This window comes from Podarcis cretensis (assembly GCF_951804945.1).
Source record: "Podarcis cretensis genome assembly, chromosome: 1".
NCBI classification, from domain to species: Eukaryota; Metazoa; Chordata; class Lepidosauria; order Squamata; family Lacertidae; genus Podarcis; species Podarcis cretensis.
Genome location: NC_137170.1, coordinates 69,318,451 through 69,335,633, shown reverse-complemented (window position 1 = coordinate 69,335,633; position 17,183 = coordinate 69,318,451). Strand labels below are relative to the sequence as shown.

At 40.0% G+C, this 17,183-nt stretch overlaps 1 protein-coding gene and 1 long non-coding RNA gene across 3 annotated transcripts in view; one reads left to right on the top strand and one right to left on the bottom strand.

The window, feature by feature from the left end:
* Window positions 1–17,183, top strand: part of PARVA (parvin alpha) — a 78,620-nt gene that overhangs the window by 19,682 nt on the left and 41,755 nt on the right. The window contains exon 1 of one of the 2 annotated variants that reach the window (XM_079966819.1): window positions 7,682–7,826. The exons of the other annotated variant lie outside the window; for it this stretch is intronic. Coding sequence (XP_079822945.1) covers window positions 7,697–7,826 — 130 coding nt within the window. The 5' untranslated portion in view covers window positions 7,682–7,696. Of the gene's footprint in view, window positions 1–7,681; window positions 7,827–17,183 lie in introns of those variants that run through there. 2 annotated transcript variants of the gene reach the window in all.
* On the bottom strand, window positions 6,583–7,598 carry LOC307211087. The gene is made up of 2 exons (XR_013836282.1): window positions 7,277–7,598; window positions 6,583–6,713 (listed from the first exon to the last, which is right to left on the bottom strand). It is a non-coding gene; the product is annotated as an uncharacterized lncRNA (long non-coding RNA).

Below are 17,183 nucleotides of genomic sequence, written 5' to 3'. Positions count from 1 at the left end.
TACAAACACATTAATACAACTAAAGCACAACCAAAATTGAATTAAAAATAAGAGAATATATCTTTTCCTTTATATAATAGGTATTTATTTTCTCAAAAATCAGTTAATGAGGAGATGCAACAAATATGAAGGAAACTTGCTTTCAGCATCTTTCCTCAAGTATGAACTGACATTATCTATTTGAAAATCAGGGATGCACCACTTCGTTCTTGCAGTTTTAAACATTTGCTTGACCAAATGGAAAAACAAATGGCAGTTTCCTAACAACTGTTCTATCTAACAACTGTCCTAACCCTGAGGAGAACCTCAGCAAATCTGCTTTCTGTCTTTCAATTGTTCAGTATTGAACACAGAACGCTGCATTGATCTGGATTGAAATGCTACACAAATGGCAAGATGATCTTAAAAAAAAGAAAAGAACAAGAACAGTGGAGAGTCTTCTAAAGGGTTTATAGATTTTGTTAACTCAATTAGTTTTAAGTTTGTAAAAATGAAAACAAACATAACAAGCTGCTTAACTCAGTTCTTCGAACTGCCTTTTAGAGGAAATTTCCTTCCAAAATTATTTAAAAGGAAATTTACTGGTTTTTTCATACTTTTCCCTGTAGACTTTCGACAGTACTTCTAATGGGCCTTTATTCATCAGAATCTCAAACCACTCAAGAACGCCATCTTAGTACTGTTGTTTCCGTTTTAAAATGGAAGAATATGTGGAAGCTTCCTGCAGCCAATCAGGAGCTGTGTTTTGGTTTTCGAACATTTTGGAAGTCGAATGGACTTCCATGACGGATTCCGTTCGACTTCCAAGGTGTAACTGTACTTTCAAGTAACGTGTGTCTAATGGCCCATTGCACCAGTGCATAGCTGATGCAGAATGCAGTTTCCCCAGCTCTTTTGAACACAAGGGAAACCTGATCCCACAGAAGCCAACCAGATGCCTGTGGGAAGCACGCAAGCAAGACCTCTTACAGTTTCCAGCAACTAGTGTTCAGAAGCATGCTGCCTCTGACAGCGTATGTAGTACCCATTGACCACCTATCCTCTGTGAATTTGTCATGTCTCTTAAGCAGGATCATATAACTCCAGGCCTTAAAACACTGGCTGCCTATGAGCTACTGGGCCCAGTTCAAGCTACTAGTGGCACATGGTGTACAAAGTCCTAAACGTTTCAGGACCCAAGTACTTAAAAGAGCAGCTTTCCCACAAACCTGTGCTTTGAGAACAGGGATGTTTTGTGCATGATTCTACCAGTGGGCATGTGCAGTGACTTGAGACAGGGCCTCCCTGGTAGTAGCACCAGGACCATGGTATTTCTTCTCTGGGGAGATGTGATTGTCACCTATGCTATTTAGTTTCATATATCAATTAGTGGATATCTGTGTTGTTTCTCAGGGGTTTTGTGTCATGATTTTTGTCCTGGGTCTTGTTACTGTTGGATACCATTATTATGTTGCTGCTTTTATAAAAGGTTTTAATTATTGTGTACATTTGCTTTATTTGTTCTCATGTTCATCATCCTGAGTTCTGTCAGGAGGAAGGGAGGTAAATAAAAAAAACCCGATAAGTGATTTGGATTATCATAGAGCAAAATTGCATTGCCACGTTTATAACTTAGTATTCCTTTGTAATATTCTTGCATTTCATTATAAATATAAATATAAATATAAAAGCCTAGTATAATAACTTAGTATTCCTTTGTAATATTCTTGCATTTCATTATAAATATAAATATAAATATAAAAGCCTAGTAATGTCTACTGTATGGTATTAAATGTTTAATAATGGGACTATATTGGGTAGTTATTATAGGAAGATACAGAGAGAGAGAGAGAGAAAGAAAGAGAACTTTACATGATATGTAATGTGAGATTTGAAAAGATTCTGGCAAGTTCTTACATCTGTCTTCTCAGTATTTATTAGCATTTGTGGTTGAGAAATGAAAACATGAAAATATGTCTTCAAAAACATTTTTATGTTTTCATGAATAATGAAGAAAATGCAATTAATCAAATATGGGCTGGTATTTTTCTAAATCTGGAAGTACAGCATGAGAAATCTGGGTTGAAGAGGGTTCTTAATATTAACTTTATTTTAATTAGCTGGCTTCCATCTGGACTGTCTAAGCTTTGAATGAAGCCTTATGGAGGATAATACATAATCTGCCATTTTGTCAAAGGAATTAATACTGCAGATTAAAGATCAATGTTCTTTTCAGAATTTAAAGAGTAGGTCCATAACATCTGAAGGCAAGGCACAGCAAGGGCACTGGCAAATTGACTAACCCATAGATGACTGGAATGCAGGCTAAACTTCAGCTTTCGTCTCAGTCTTTTGCTTAAATAATAAATCCAAAGCATTTAAATTAATCTGATGGTGTAGATGAATGTGGTGTTACTGAGACTGGGAAAAATATGAGGAAGTGTTGCCCCTTCACAGTTCATTTTTAAGGTTCTAGGCTTAGACAGGCATACAAGTAAGCTTCATTAACACAGTAGATCTTACTTTTGAACAAACATGCATAGGATTGCAATGTTAGTGTGACAAATTCTGATTTTTACTTAATTTAGAAAAGGCCAGCGAGGAGGAGGAGCATTGTGGTCACAGCCTCCTGGCTATGGTGAAACGATTGTAGTAGTAGTAGTAGTAGTAGTAGTAGTAACAATAACAATAATACTTTTTTGTGAAGCAGGATAGTATGAGGTTGGGGCAATAAGGTAAAAAGGTAAAGGACACCTGGACGGTTAAGTCCAGTCAAAGGCGACTATGGGATTGCTGCACTCATCTCGCTTTCAGGCCGAGGAAGCCAGCGTTTGTCCAGAGACATCTCTCTGGGTTATGTGGCCAGCATGACTAAAATGTTTTTGGCGCAATGTGACGGAAACCAGAGCACATGGAAGTGCTGTTTACCTTCCCACCACAGTGGTATCTATTTATCTACTTGCACTGGCATGCTTTTGAACTGCTAGGTTGGCAGGAGCTGGGACAGAGCAACAGGAGCTCACCCCATCACAGGGATTCAGACCGCCAACCTTGCGATCAGCAAGCCCAAAAGGCTCAGTGGTTTAGACCACAGCACCACCCACTCCAGTTGGGGGCAGTGCAGGTGCACTGGCAGGTACACTCTCTTTAGTGTGTCCACACCACCTTAAACTTGCTGCTGCCCCCCCCCATTCCTCCCCCACCCATGAGCTCATTCTCAGTGAAGATGAGAAAAATCCTGTTGCATCAGACCAACGGCCCACCTATTCCAGTATCTATGGTGACCAATATATGTCTGGAAATCCCACAAGTAGGAAATGAATGCAGTAGCCCTGTCCCCCTATTGCACTACAGCAAGCGATATCAAGTGGCATATCACCAATGAATCTTGACATTCCAAATAGCCACAAGTTCTAGTAGCCAATAATAAATAGGTCCAGTTCATTAAAACAAATCTTGGCTTACCAAGAAATGAGCAAAATGTGCAGGTTCTTGGATCTAGGCTTGTGGCTGCAGCACCCCTGTTCTGGTCCTGCTGCCACTGCTGCGCTACCTGAAGATGCTTTGGCTTAGCATCTCCTTAAACCTGGGATTGCAATTTGTCTCAGTCCAGACACTATGACCCCTATAACCAAGGATGAAGGCAAACGGGGCTATCGACTAATTCTCCATGAATTTGACTAATGGAATTAAACACATCTTCTGGGCAGGCAGCCCTATAAATTAATTATGAATCGCCTGATGAAATGTTTCCTTTCATCTTACTTGAGTTTCCTTTCGGTTGTGTATTGGATGATCTTAAGTTTTAGTATTCTCAGAGAAGGAGGAAAAAAACATGTCTGTATCCGTGTCCCACACAGCACATACAGTTTTATAAATCTAACATATCACCCATTAGTTGCCCTTTTTCCCAGTCTGAAAATCCCACTATATACTTCCTTTTACAACAAAAATACCTGGTTATATTTGTTGACCTTCTCTGTACATTTTTTAGCACTTGAGATGGGTGACCAGAACTTTGCACACTGTAAAAGTGGGGTTTGTATGTTATAGCCCTAGCAGTTTTGTTTTTGACATTTCCCCTATATATTTGAAAATGTGCTTCCGTATAATATTGTGAGAACTGAAAACTGTAGCCCTGCTGGGTGATTTCTATATAATATGTGATGACCCTGTACTTTTGTAATGGGTTTCTAGGTACATTTGTTCAGATATTGACCTAGTTAGTCCAGAACTAGGGCTAGTCCTGCTTGTCTATAATCCAAGATCATCAAAACTGCCACATGCAAATTGGTTATCTTGGTATGAGAAGCTACAGAACTGTAGAGCAGTTACAGTAGCTTGATGCTGTAGAAAATAAAAAGGAAGAATGGGCACACAATCTGGCAGCAAGTTCTGGCAGAGCAGTTTACGCTTCAAAACAGATTTGCAAGACGGATATGGTTACGCACGACAATATATTTGAAACTTGGCTTCTGTTCTTCACTTGTATCAGTAAGGGAAGTTTGCAAACTGCCCCTTCAGCAGCATATGCCTCTTTCTGAAGTGACATCCTTCAGACATGTCACTTATAACATAACATGGCTAATTCTTATTTACATATCCAAGAAACTGCAGACCACTAGCCAGTGCTGTAGTGCACTGCCTTGGTCCCAAATTCAATTCTTTGCATCTCGGATGGACCCAGTTTGAAACCCTGGAAACTGGCAGTCAGTGTTAATAGTATTGAACTAGATGAAGTGGCTTACTCAGTATAAGGTAGTTTCTTATGTTCCTATTGTTTGTGTTTTTATTGCTTGTCTTTGTAGCCTAAAATTTACACACACACACACACACACACACACACACACACACACAAACAATGCAGCCTTGTTCTGAGCTACCTTTACAACTGCTGCTGAATGGTTAAGCTATTTTTAAGGCTTCATCTTTCTTGACATATTGTGAAGAGCAAAACATTCACTAGAAAGAGGATATTGTTTTTTGAGTGGTACAGCTGATATTAAAAAAGAGATGCATCTGCTGTTGAGGTCTCAACAGCACTTTGGAAAACTAATATAAGACATACTTGAACGTGCACATGTAAAAACCTGTCATGCTTATGAGTGCTGAGTCGAATGCAACTTTTTTATTTTTTGTATGTGTGTTCTGTGGAACAATATCCATCAAAAACCTTTGCTTTGGTATGAAACATGGACTGGGGTTTAGATTCCTGTTAACTTTATGTTGCAAAATTCATGTGGCTTTTGTCTTTCGATACAACATTTTTACAGACATTCGTGTCAAAACATTGCAGTGAAACCTGTCCTGGGCTGCATTTTATAACTTGATCTTTCAGATAAGGGGAATTACTGCAGTCATCCTCACAAAGCCAATACTTTCCCATATATGGCTCAGAGTTCCCTTTGAGACATAGAAGCCAATCCTGACTCGCTAATAGGTGATAGTTCCAAAAATAAAGTAAAACTGTAGAGAAAGTTAGTAGTTCTACTTTAAGAAACACCCGGTATTCCCTGTTATACTCGTGTAGTTTTAGTGGGTTTGCATATATTGCCCCCCCCTTTTAAACTGTACAGTGAAAGTAACATTCCAAGAACCCAAAAACAGAAGTGTCCTTCAAGCATTATTCTCCATGCAACCATAATGGGGCACCACACCTCCCCCTTGCCATCCATGTGTTGGACCTGAATTCTGAAGAGGGAAACCTGCTCTGCATTTGCATCCACCTTGGAAATCAGAAACGTGCAGGATCAGGGTTCTAAATCACCAAGGGAGTGCATGCAGTAGAGCAGGTTTTCCTCTTCAGGCACTTCCTGTATGGATGTTGGCAGTGGTATAAAGGCAGAGCCTGGGGATGGGGTCCTGTTCTCCCTCTACATGCGATTATGATCCTGCAAAGGATAATGCCGGAAAGAGGCTAATTTCTGTGCCTATGGGGCATTAGACAGTTTGTGTACAAGTAACTAAGAGAACAAACTTGGTGTGCAGTCCTCTACTCAGTTAGCTGGTGGTAAGCCCCATTGAACTTGGCATGGTTACTTACAGGGAGCATGCATAGCATTGTAATGTAAATGCCTGTATCTACAAATACAGCTCTGATTAAAGTTGTAGCACAGACGAAATTACAAAAATCACGTTTAAGTATTGCCCTTTTGATACAGTACTGTGTAGCTTGAGTCGTGCCAAAAACTAATGGATCCTTTTACCGGAAACTGAAAATTAAAGAGGATGAGTAAGTAGTGCACTTCAAGGTTTCATAATATGCATTTAACTTAAATAATGAATGCCAAAATCTAGAGTCAGCCAGTAAGTTGCAACGTTTTCTTTGCAATATGTTTTTTCCACTCACCCTCTAATTAGGGGTCTCTTTCTTCCTCTTTACTACACTGGATAATAGCGTATTTCAACACAGATTAGTGTGTGCTTTCAAAAGTAGGATGGAATAATCCAGTGTATTATTTCAGTACCAGTTATCACGAAGAGCATGCTAAAATTTATAACTTCCACTTTTGGGAATTTAATCCCCCCACCTTTTAAAGACATGTCTCCACAAAAGAACAGGATTAATTAAGTAATCTGATGACTATTAATAAAAGATTCACATTTCATTCTTCACCAGTTATTTATTTAATAGGTGCATTCAGACACAAACCTTTTTGTTCAAGGTTTCTAGCTTTGCTTCTTAGCATGTTTTGACAACATATTCCACTGCCAGGATTTTCCACTCCAATGTCCTGCAAAAATAATGTTTCAAGGCAATCATACCATTGGGCGTGGCTTGACAATTACGTATCTGAGTACAGTTGTACATTGGATCCCGAACGCCTTGCGAGTCGAACGTTTTGGCTCCCAAAATGCAAAGTGAGTGTTCCGGTTTGCTTTGGAACCCAAACGTCCGATGCAACTTCCACAGCTTCCAATTGGCTGCAGGAGCTTTCTGTAGCCAGTCGGAAGCTGCGCCTTGGTTTCCGAACATTTTGGAAGTCAAACAGACTTCCAGAATGGATTCCATTCAGCTTCCGATGTACCACTGTACTGTTCCCCCACCCACCTTGGTCACACTACAAGCACATGCTTGTAGATTTCCACAGATGAGTAAAGGGTACTTGTAGTGTAGTCCTAATTATGTCCACTCTGAAGTGAGCCTTTCAGAATTCAGTGGAACATACTCACAGGCATGTGAAGTTAGGATTGGAGGCTTCAGCTGTGGCCTTTCCCATCCCCTCTTCGCAACCCCCCTCCAAAATACATTTTTATAAACTGGATGGTGGTGGTGGTGGTGAAATCTTCCTTTTACCTTACTGCGAAAGTGGAGAAGATCCAACAGGAGGTGGAAAAGCCACTTACATGCCCTGTGTCCTGCCAGTCCTGGAATAATAACCTAAGACTTTCTTTCCAGCCATGAAATAAAAACTTGAAAGACAGGGGTACTGCCTGGCACTCAGATCTCGCCCACTTTTGTCTTTCCCACTTTTGAATAAGTTCCACCCACCTCTCCCTTCTCTTCTTGCAATGACAGCTCCCCAATCTCCCCAATAATAACACGAGTTTTTATGAAGCCAGGGGGACAATCTTAGAATAGAGACTGAGGAAGAATCAGGGTAGTCTGGAACTCCTGAATGCTGGCCGACCACACCCACCGCAGATGTCACAGAGGTGGTAAGCGGAGGGCGGAACTGCAAGAAGTTTCATCTGGATAATAAGTGCTGAATTAGTGATGCGAAAAATCAAAACAGATTTTACCCTTGAGATACAAAACTGGAAAAAAGAATTCCAGAAAGCGCTACAATGTCATCTGAAAGCACCTGGAGATCAAGAAGGAAAGAGCTCATTTCACTTAGTTAAGTGTAAATAAAATCCATGTGTAATAACCTTTTTTTCAAGTAAAGGGGAGGGAAAGATGTTAGCTCTGCAGATATCAGGAAGTAGATGTAAAAAAACCCATGGTGGAGTGAACGAGGGCTTAGCAATGTGTGCATTCTACCTAGAAATCAGATATGGCAATGTTTCTGTTTAATGTGGCAACAGGGAACTAGAGCCAGAAGCCCAATAAATATGAAAATCCTCCTTCTTTTGTTCTTGTTTACATTCAGGGGAAAAGTGCAAGCTCTTACTTTAACCCTTTTTGTTTCCACCAAAATGAAAGTCACTTTTTGATAGATAATGGAAAAGCTATAGAAGTGTCAAAGTATGCTTTGTAATTTTATTTAACGAAGTAATTCAAAATGGGGAGGAGACTCTTTGAAGCCAAGTTCTGCTGTTTTGTTAACCTAGGCAGCCAAAGTTTGCACAGCTGCAAAGGGGAAGATAACTTTAACCCTTTTCTTGCAATATTAGCCTTAAGTATATTGCTTAAATATAGTTTGTCTGTTTTCAGAAGCAACCTATGTCCTACACAAAGGCCAGCAGCTGCTGTATAAAATAGTTCCATCTCCAGGACTATTCTCTCCTTCCTTTTTCTAGCTGGGTGGCCACTTACATCTCATCAAAAAAGAGGAAATGAATCACCAAAAAAAGGACACACTTTTACATAAAGTATTTTATAACCTATGTACACAGATATTACATTAAAAATGATTTAAAAACAAATGCTATGGGCTATATCTAATGCTGCGGTTCTGCTGGCACAAGGATCTTTGTGTGTGCAGCTGAAATTTCTCTTCTACCCCCTCCAGCCACATATATCTCCCTCCCCAAGAAAATTCGCTCCAGGGGGGTTGGGAGATTCCATTCCACCTTTTGTTGCAGATATGTGGGATTGTCAGTTTAAAGTCCAGCACAGATTGCTGGGTACCGTGAATGGAACTTCCGCTCAGTGTACAGTGGTAACTCGCAAGACGAAATTAATTCGTTCTGCGAGTTTTTTTGTCTTGCGAAGCACGGATTTTGGAAAAGCTTCAAAAATCACCAAAGTCTTCAAAAACCTAAAAAAGGCTACCACACCGCGTGCTATGAGTTGCTCCTCGAAGTCAAGTCGCAACTGCACCCCCTGAATGCACGGTTTTAAGAAAAAGGAAACAAACTTGCAAGACAAAGGAAACAAACTTGCAAGACATTTCCGTCTTGCGAAGCAAGCCCATAGGGAAATCCGTCTTGCGAAGCAACTCAAAAAACGAAAAACTCCTTCGTCTTGCGAGTTTTTCGTCTTCTGAGGCATTCGTCTTGCGAGGTACCACTGTATTGCTTTTTCTTTTGAGTCTCTCTCTGAGAAGATGGCAAGGAGAGATGACATGTTTCTTTGTCCTGATTTATGTATAATAAATCGGTAGTTTTAGTAGGTATAAACAGCCTCAAGCCTATTCTGTTGTGCAGTTTGCTCTGCTAAGTAAAGTGTGCTCAAATCAGCAAGCTTGAGTCGCTGATTTACGTCGGAGCCAATGGTTGATGAATCTCCGCAGCACGAAGGCTGAGAGGGAGATGATCCACCTGGGGCCGAGCCAGCTGGTCTATCAGTACTGACAGTTGGGTCACCACCTGAATCAGATTTTGAGGTGCATGTGGTAGGGGGAGAGGAAGTCCCATTTTACCAGTGAAACCTTGCTGGTTCAGCATTGGATGCAACTCATCATAGTGGGAAAGACTGTGGCTGAGGGCTAGGGACATCACGGGATACAACCCAGAATTTCTTTTCTTTGCTCCTCATTTTTTATATAGCTGTTAAATCTTACAACTCTACAATTAACAATTTAAAATGATAAACCATAAATAACAAAACGACCCAAAGTGTCTAAAGGGTTTTTGTTTGATTGGCAGCTCATTGTTTGGATGGAAGAGAGATGTATTCCCTCCCTTAACTTTAGCTGAATTGTGCTTGTTATAAGAACATATAAAAGCCCATATAGAGTCCTTAAGTAGGTCCCCTATCTGAAGGAAAAAATAACAGAGGCCAACCAGAGAATATTGAGAAGCAAGGCAGCCAGTAAGCCTGATCTTTATTAGGAGGCAGGAGCGACCCAGAACAATGGTGTGCAATCCCTTATATAGACTTTTGAAATTGTCCACCCTGTAGCCAGAGATGCCCCCCCCCCCAAAAAAAAACAACCATCATACATACATCACAGAAGGAGGCGGTCTCCAACAAAGATCCTCTTTGTCAGGATACCTGGTAATGGCCAGTGATTACTCTGCCTGGCCAGCCTGGGCATTCTTTTGTGATGATAAATGCTTGTAATTCCTGAATCCAGGTCACAGGCTCACCCTGTTCATACACACATGCCATTAAGATAGGTAAGCAAAAGACAATGGAGAGGCTTTCCCATTTCCTTCCTCCTTGCAGAGAAGTATTTGAGGTCACTGGGAGAGTCAAAATGGTTTCAGGATTGTTCTCCTGTATTATTTCAGACGCTTGGTTTATATACTTATGTATGTGTTTGTCTTGTACATTTATGAACATTTATTTTATATTTGGGACCTTAGAATTCTTATAACAAGCTTATGAAGATAGAGTCAAGAACATAAGACAGTTCTCCTAAGGCAGGGGTGTCCAAACTTTTTTCAAAGAGGGCCAGATTTTAAAAAGTGGTTAGGATTGAGCTTTGAAGTTGTTGAGCTTTTTTTAAAGATCGAAGTTGTTGAGCTTTTAAAGATTGAAGTTGTTGTTGCCACAGGGGCCAGATTCAACCGACCAACAGGCTGCATTAGGCCCCCCAAAACAGACTTTGGACATGCCTGTCCTAAGGACATTTACAAGGAAGGAAGAATCATTTGAATTCAGCTGGACTTGCTTCTGAGTAAACATGTTAAGGCTCGTAAATACTCCCATAATGATCTAATTGTAGGAAACCACAATGGTAGAGGCTTCTTATAAAAGACCCTAGAGACCATTTACAGAAAATTCTATGTGACAGTTTCCACCAGCCCTGGTTTGCAGAAAGCTCAGGATGCAAGCTGTCTCAAAATGGGAGAAGAATTCTAAAAGTCCCTGATGTCCTGCGACCCCTTTAAAGTAGATTTCAGGTAGCTAAAAACCAACTGCCTGATTTTCATGATTTACTTCAAGGAGTTAAAAATTCAGAGCTGTGCTGGATGAGCCAGATGGTCTTTAACAGTAACATTGTTCATATTGTTTAGATTATCCTGTTGCAAGTACAGTGCCTCGTTTACCTTTTATGGAAGAAAGTGTGGAAAATTGACCACAGATGTACACAGCTTGGAATGATGGCTGAGGCAAGGCTTTCCAGGCCTCTCTCTCTAATGCGCTTGATCCCACAGATAAAAAATAAATACAGAAATGTGAGGAGGCAGCATGAGAATTCTCTAGCATTACCTATTTAAGTGTTTACTTTAGAACTCTGAGCTGCTAAAGCTCTCATTTCCTTAAAAACCAAATGTCATTTGTTTCCCTTGTATACTATTACATTTAAGCAGCTTTGGCACAGATATTTAACCAAGTACTAAGCAGCACAAGATTTATACACATCTTCTATAAATTACCACCCCCCCCCCCAAACACAAACATTTATAAACAGGTAGGGGAGAAACCTTGACATATATAGACTTCAAACACGGTTCCAAATTAAAAAGAAATGAGTTGGTGGTTGTTTTTGTCCTGTATAACAGAGAGCATACATGCACTATTAATATAGCTTTGATTACTATCGGAAGCCAAGCTTGTGCCAAATTAATTAGCTAAACCTTCGCTTACTTTCAGCCATGTGTTGAATTTGCACTGTAACTTCAAAGGCATATCTGAAAAGAAATGCACTTCTTCTCGGGTTGAGTCAGATCTTGATTTTGAATATAAAATGGCGTAAATGAGAATTGCAAATGAAAAGCTTCGTACTCTGTTCTGTAAAGTCCTTTTGTTTCTTATCACTTTCCTTTCTGCCCCTCATTTCCTTCCTCTTACTGATGGCTGATGTCAAACTGCATTTACTTCTGGCAAGTGGGTTCCTAATTGGAGTTTCAGTGCTGACATGACAGCATTTGCATGCAGGTGCTCCTGCCACAGACCCCAGCTGCTCCAGCTTTCATAACCCCTGGGAGAAGGGCGAGCCAAATTCATACAGCGCTCGGTGTCTGAAGCTACCCAAGACGAAAATCCCAAGTTAGTTTTGATAAACGGAATGCCTTGGCTCACGTGCCTTTTGGCTAATAAGGAGACAGCCTGATGGACTGTCTGCACACCTGGAACATACTTGTTTACATGATAGATAAGTTGGTAATACATTAAACCACGGGCTGCAAGCCCAGATTCAGGCTGTCTATTATGGATGTAGAGCTTTAAAAGAAACATAGGAAGCTGCCTTATAGTGAGTCAGACCATTGGTGTGTCTACTCTGCACAGTTTATTTTCTATACTGTACTGACTGGCAGTAACTCTGTGATTTCAGACAGTCTTTCCCAACCCTACCAGCAGATGCCTGGGACCTTTTATACACAAAGCATGTCCCCTAATCCCTGCCTGCTTTGCCAGATTTCTAATAAAGTATAGAACTGAGTTGGTCTTTTCTGCCACATCCAGCCTGGCATTCTGTTACGAGACTCTGGATGGCTACTTGGAGCATGGATGGTGGTCTGCATCTAGTCTGCTTACTCTGGCATTTGTAGATAAACTAATGTTTTGCTTTTGCCATTTTTTTGGGGGGGGAGGGGGGTCTAGATAGAATGTGTTATGAGTCCAACTGGAAAAAGATGCTTAAAAAAGAGTATATATTTTTTTCATTAGTAATTTTGGTAAAATATGCCACCTTAGTATTTGGAAAGTATGTGATAAAGTTTGTATTGTGTTGAAGTCACCCTTGGGCAGCTGCTGTGGTCCCAGCACTCTGCCAGGGCCCTACTTCTATCCCTCCCCTCAACAGTAGCCAGCAATCAATGCCAGGCACCAGGTGTCACAGTTTAATTTCCCACAATGCTCTGCAGATCTACAGTGTTTAAGACACTATTGGAGGTGTAAATGGCATCACTTGGCACTGCTTCACCTTGTTGCTACTGACCACTTCTGCCACTACCAAGGCCTACTACCAGACACCAATTTGCCAAGCGGTCCCCGAGGCTTCAATGGACTGGATGAGAACCAGTCCATTACCGAGGCAAGACAATGGTCCAGCACATCCATTGCCCCACCTGCAAAGGTACAGTAGAGTTGTGTGTCATCAGCATATTGCTGACAATGTATTCCAAAACTCTGGACGATCATGTAGATGTTAAACAACATGGGGGATGAGCATATAACGTCGATCCTGGCTCAACTGCACTGGCTGCCAGTTAGTTTCTGAGCCCAATTCAAAGTGCTGGTTTTGACATATAAACCCTTAAATGCCTCAGGACTGCAATACCTCAAGGACTGCCTTTCCCCATATGAACTGACCTGGACCCTGCAATCATCATCTGAGGCAGGTGGTCTGGAGGGCGGCAACACAGCAGTGGTCCTTTTCTGTGGTGGCTCCTCATTTGTGGAATGATCTCTCCAGGGAGACTTGCCTGGTGCTTTTGTTACATATTTTTAGGCGCTGGGCAAAAACATTCCTCTTCCCCCAGGCCTTTGGCTAATTAAATCTATGGCCTTTTAAATTGTTGGGGGGCTATTATTTTGGTTTGTTACTATGTTGTGCATTATTGTGTTCTTATAGTGTAAACTGCCCTGTGCTGCTTGGATGAAAGGTGGTACAGAATTTTTAAAAAAATAAATAAACTTTATAATATTTTCATTCTTTTAAAAATTTAGCTAATGGTTTATCTCTTATTTTGCAAAACACAACAGCACTTTTAGTAGAAAAGTGGCCAACAAGAGCAGTAAATGACAACGATTTAGCAACCATTTATATATCATTTGGAACTGCCAGCTACACATTACAGTTGAAAGGGTGCGCTAAAACAAGGCGGTTATAGCCCCCGGCATGTAACAACAGCAATAATAATAATCACTATAGCCAAATAACCATGGACAGATAGTTTTACCAACTTCCATTTTTTTCTCTCTCTCCCAGAAAGTGCCAGAGACTCAGCATATGTAGTTTTTAGTGAGAATTCTCATGAAGGAGCAAATGGTTTCATTATTAGATTTTGTATCTCTATACAGTATTTATTTTCTTAAAAATAAATATGCCCCACCTTTATGACATAAATTCAAAGTAGCTTTAGAAAGTCACAAGATACGTAAGACACAATAAAACCAGTTCAGATCACTAAAATCAGGGCTTTTTTTCTGGGGGTACGCAGGGTTACGCATACCCCTAAACATTATGTGAATCTTTGTACTTTGGTCCATTTACTGTATTTATTTTTCCTGATTTAACTATAAAATGGTGATTTTCTTGAGTCAAAATGAGAGTACCCATAATTGTTTTTTTTAGAAAAAAAAAGCACCGATTAAAATCGATTTCATATATCGAAAACTAAGAGAAGGGTAAAACAATTCAGCTTGAAAACAGGGAAACCTAACTCTTCTCCACACTAAAAGCATGGAGAATGGCTTAGAGCTGCTCCATACAGTCATTACTTGAAATTGGAAGGTTGCATGTTTTATATAAATTCCGCTCTGGCTCTCCACAACTCCCCCAAGCAAGAAAATCCCCACACACTATGGAATTTTCAAACCACACACTTGATGATAGTCTGCTTATATGGCAGGAACTATGATGACAACATCTCCCAGCTAGTATTTCAGGAATAACCCACACGTCGGCTGTAATCAGCCCAAGATTGTTACAAAGATGAAAGGTTTGGGCTAATGTACAGAGCAGAAAAAATGAAAAAACAAAAAATATATGTTTTCATTATTGAGATAATGACCATATAATGTATGTGTGTGGAGGGGGGTGGGTGAAGCATTTGATTACAGATTATATATTAAAAACGACTCTGAAAGATAATTATTAATATAGCTCACATAAAGGAGTCTATTCTATTTACTTATAGGTATAGAAAACAAAAAAATAAAAAATAAAATTCACTATGCAGTTACAATTTTTATTTCCTCCATGGCTGCTGTAACATGCAAACTGTCTAGCTCACAAAACTGCATCAAAACAGTAGCATGCCCATAAATAACTGACTGTGCATCAGGGGTTGACTTTCAAGGAAACCATTGAGGTAAATAATCTTGATGAATATGAGAGGAGGATCAGTTGGGAGGCAGTCTAGGTAAGTGGCAGGTATCTGCTGGTCTCTCTTCTCCCCCTCCCTCTTCTCCCTGCCCCTTTTCCATGCATTCATGAAATCTGCAGGGATCTTCAGCAGAGGTGCTGGCCAGAGTGTCAGATGGAGATGTTTTTAAAATTTGTATTTTTACACTGTTGACATTTTCTTAGAACTATCCCCTGAATTTAGGGTTCAGACGATGTGGGTGCATAATTGTAGACATGCTGACAATAAAAAAGTGTGTCTTGGTATATATGCACACCCAAATCCCCTGTGTTAGTTAAGCCACCAGCTGCAAAAAGAGTGGCAGCAAAACTACTACTACTACTACTACTACTACTACTAATTTATTTGTACCCCACCCATCTTAATGTGGAATCATATGGGGGGGGGGAATGTGCTGAGGAGTTGGTGTCTAAGATGGATATATCAAAGGTGAATAAATTGGAGAAACACTACCAGATAATAGAGTGGCTTAACTGATAAGTGGAGAAAGCTTAGGATGTCCATAAAGCCAGTGCTGTTCCAAGAAAGGTTTTGTGGAAGAACTGAAGCAAAGCAGGAAAGATGGTCTGATGAATCAAAAGTTGCTGTTGTAAGCCCAGGGAACAGCTTATCAGTCATGAGATCTATAAATAAAATTGATTTATTTGTTAAATTTGTTTTCCACTCTTCCTTCCACTATACACACACACACACACACACACACACACACACACACATTGGAGGCATGCTACTTTTGAAGTAATCAGCACTTTGAAGATCTATTAGTAATTAAATTGGACAACATATAACATTAGTTAAAAATGCATTTTCTTCCCATTGCTATCTGGATTTTCTCATGGCCTAGATAATTTTATCCTATTAACATCAAACATACAGGTAACTTTAGAATCCTGCATCTGCATTATTTCTAGGAAAGCATAATATAATTAGAAATGACAGTAATTGGCATTACATGGTTTAATTAAATTTCCTCCTCTGTGCACAAAACCTTTTAACCAGCCATTCCAGTGCTATTTCTGTATTTATTTGTTATGTGGCTAAATGTGTTATGTGGCAGATATGGTATTTATCCATTTTCACAAATTAAGCTATTAGTATTATGTTGCCTCTGAATTGTTTCTTGAACTGATGGGCAAAACCACCTGAGAGAGAGTTCCCACCTCTCTTCAATAAACTTCCTGTCTTCACTAAGCTGAAAATTGTGGGGTTGAGAAAGCACTGTTTTGTGAAAGACAGAAAGATCAGACTTCCAGTAATAATGTGGAAATTTTAAGCTTGGGAGAAAAGAAGCACAGGAGCTTATTATCCTAAATGAGGGCAACACCGGACAGTAAAAATTCCTTCTAAATATCAGGAAGCAATGTTATGTCTGAAGCAGCCAGATTCAAAAGTATTCACAGAATTTCCCTGCCATCCTATACAGGTTAGGATTGTGGATTCTGAATATCCCAATGAAATGATTCTCCTTGAAGAGCTCTGAAATGCTTAGCAGTATTTCAGTACTATCCCAACGCTTAGATGCTGGATTTAGTGTGTTTGCTAAATAGCCCCTCAAAAATGACCTGGGAGATAATATACCTGGAAGAGGTAGGTGTCCCCTACAAAAAGAGATTGGTTGTGCTGTTGGGGTGGTATTCCTTTTACTGACCTTGAGATGCCAACAGTGGAGCTGGTCTATGGGAGGCGAAAGCATCAGGAGGACTACTGAGTGATTGGAGGCTAACAACAGTCCCCCTTTTAAAGGCTTTGAATGAAGGAGAGGCTGGTTACCCCTGTTGATATTACAGTGGTGCCTCGCAAGATGAAATTAATTCATTCCGCGAGTTTTTTCGTCTAGCGAATTTTTCGTCTTGCGAAGCACGAAATCCCATAGGAATGCATTGAAAATCAATTAATGCGTTCCTATGGTCAAAAAAAGTCCAAACAAAGCCAAATTTGGTACAAAAAGAGTTTATTAACTGCTCTTTAAAGTCACACATACTGTAAAGAGCATTTCAAAAATTGAAGGAACAATAAATTAAGTTTCAAAACATGACAGAAAAATCAACAAAGTGTACAGTACATTTTCTAAGACTCTGGGGGACCACTCGAAGAAGGTTCCTCTTCCACTCTTT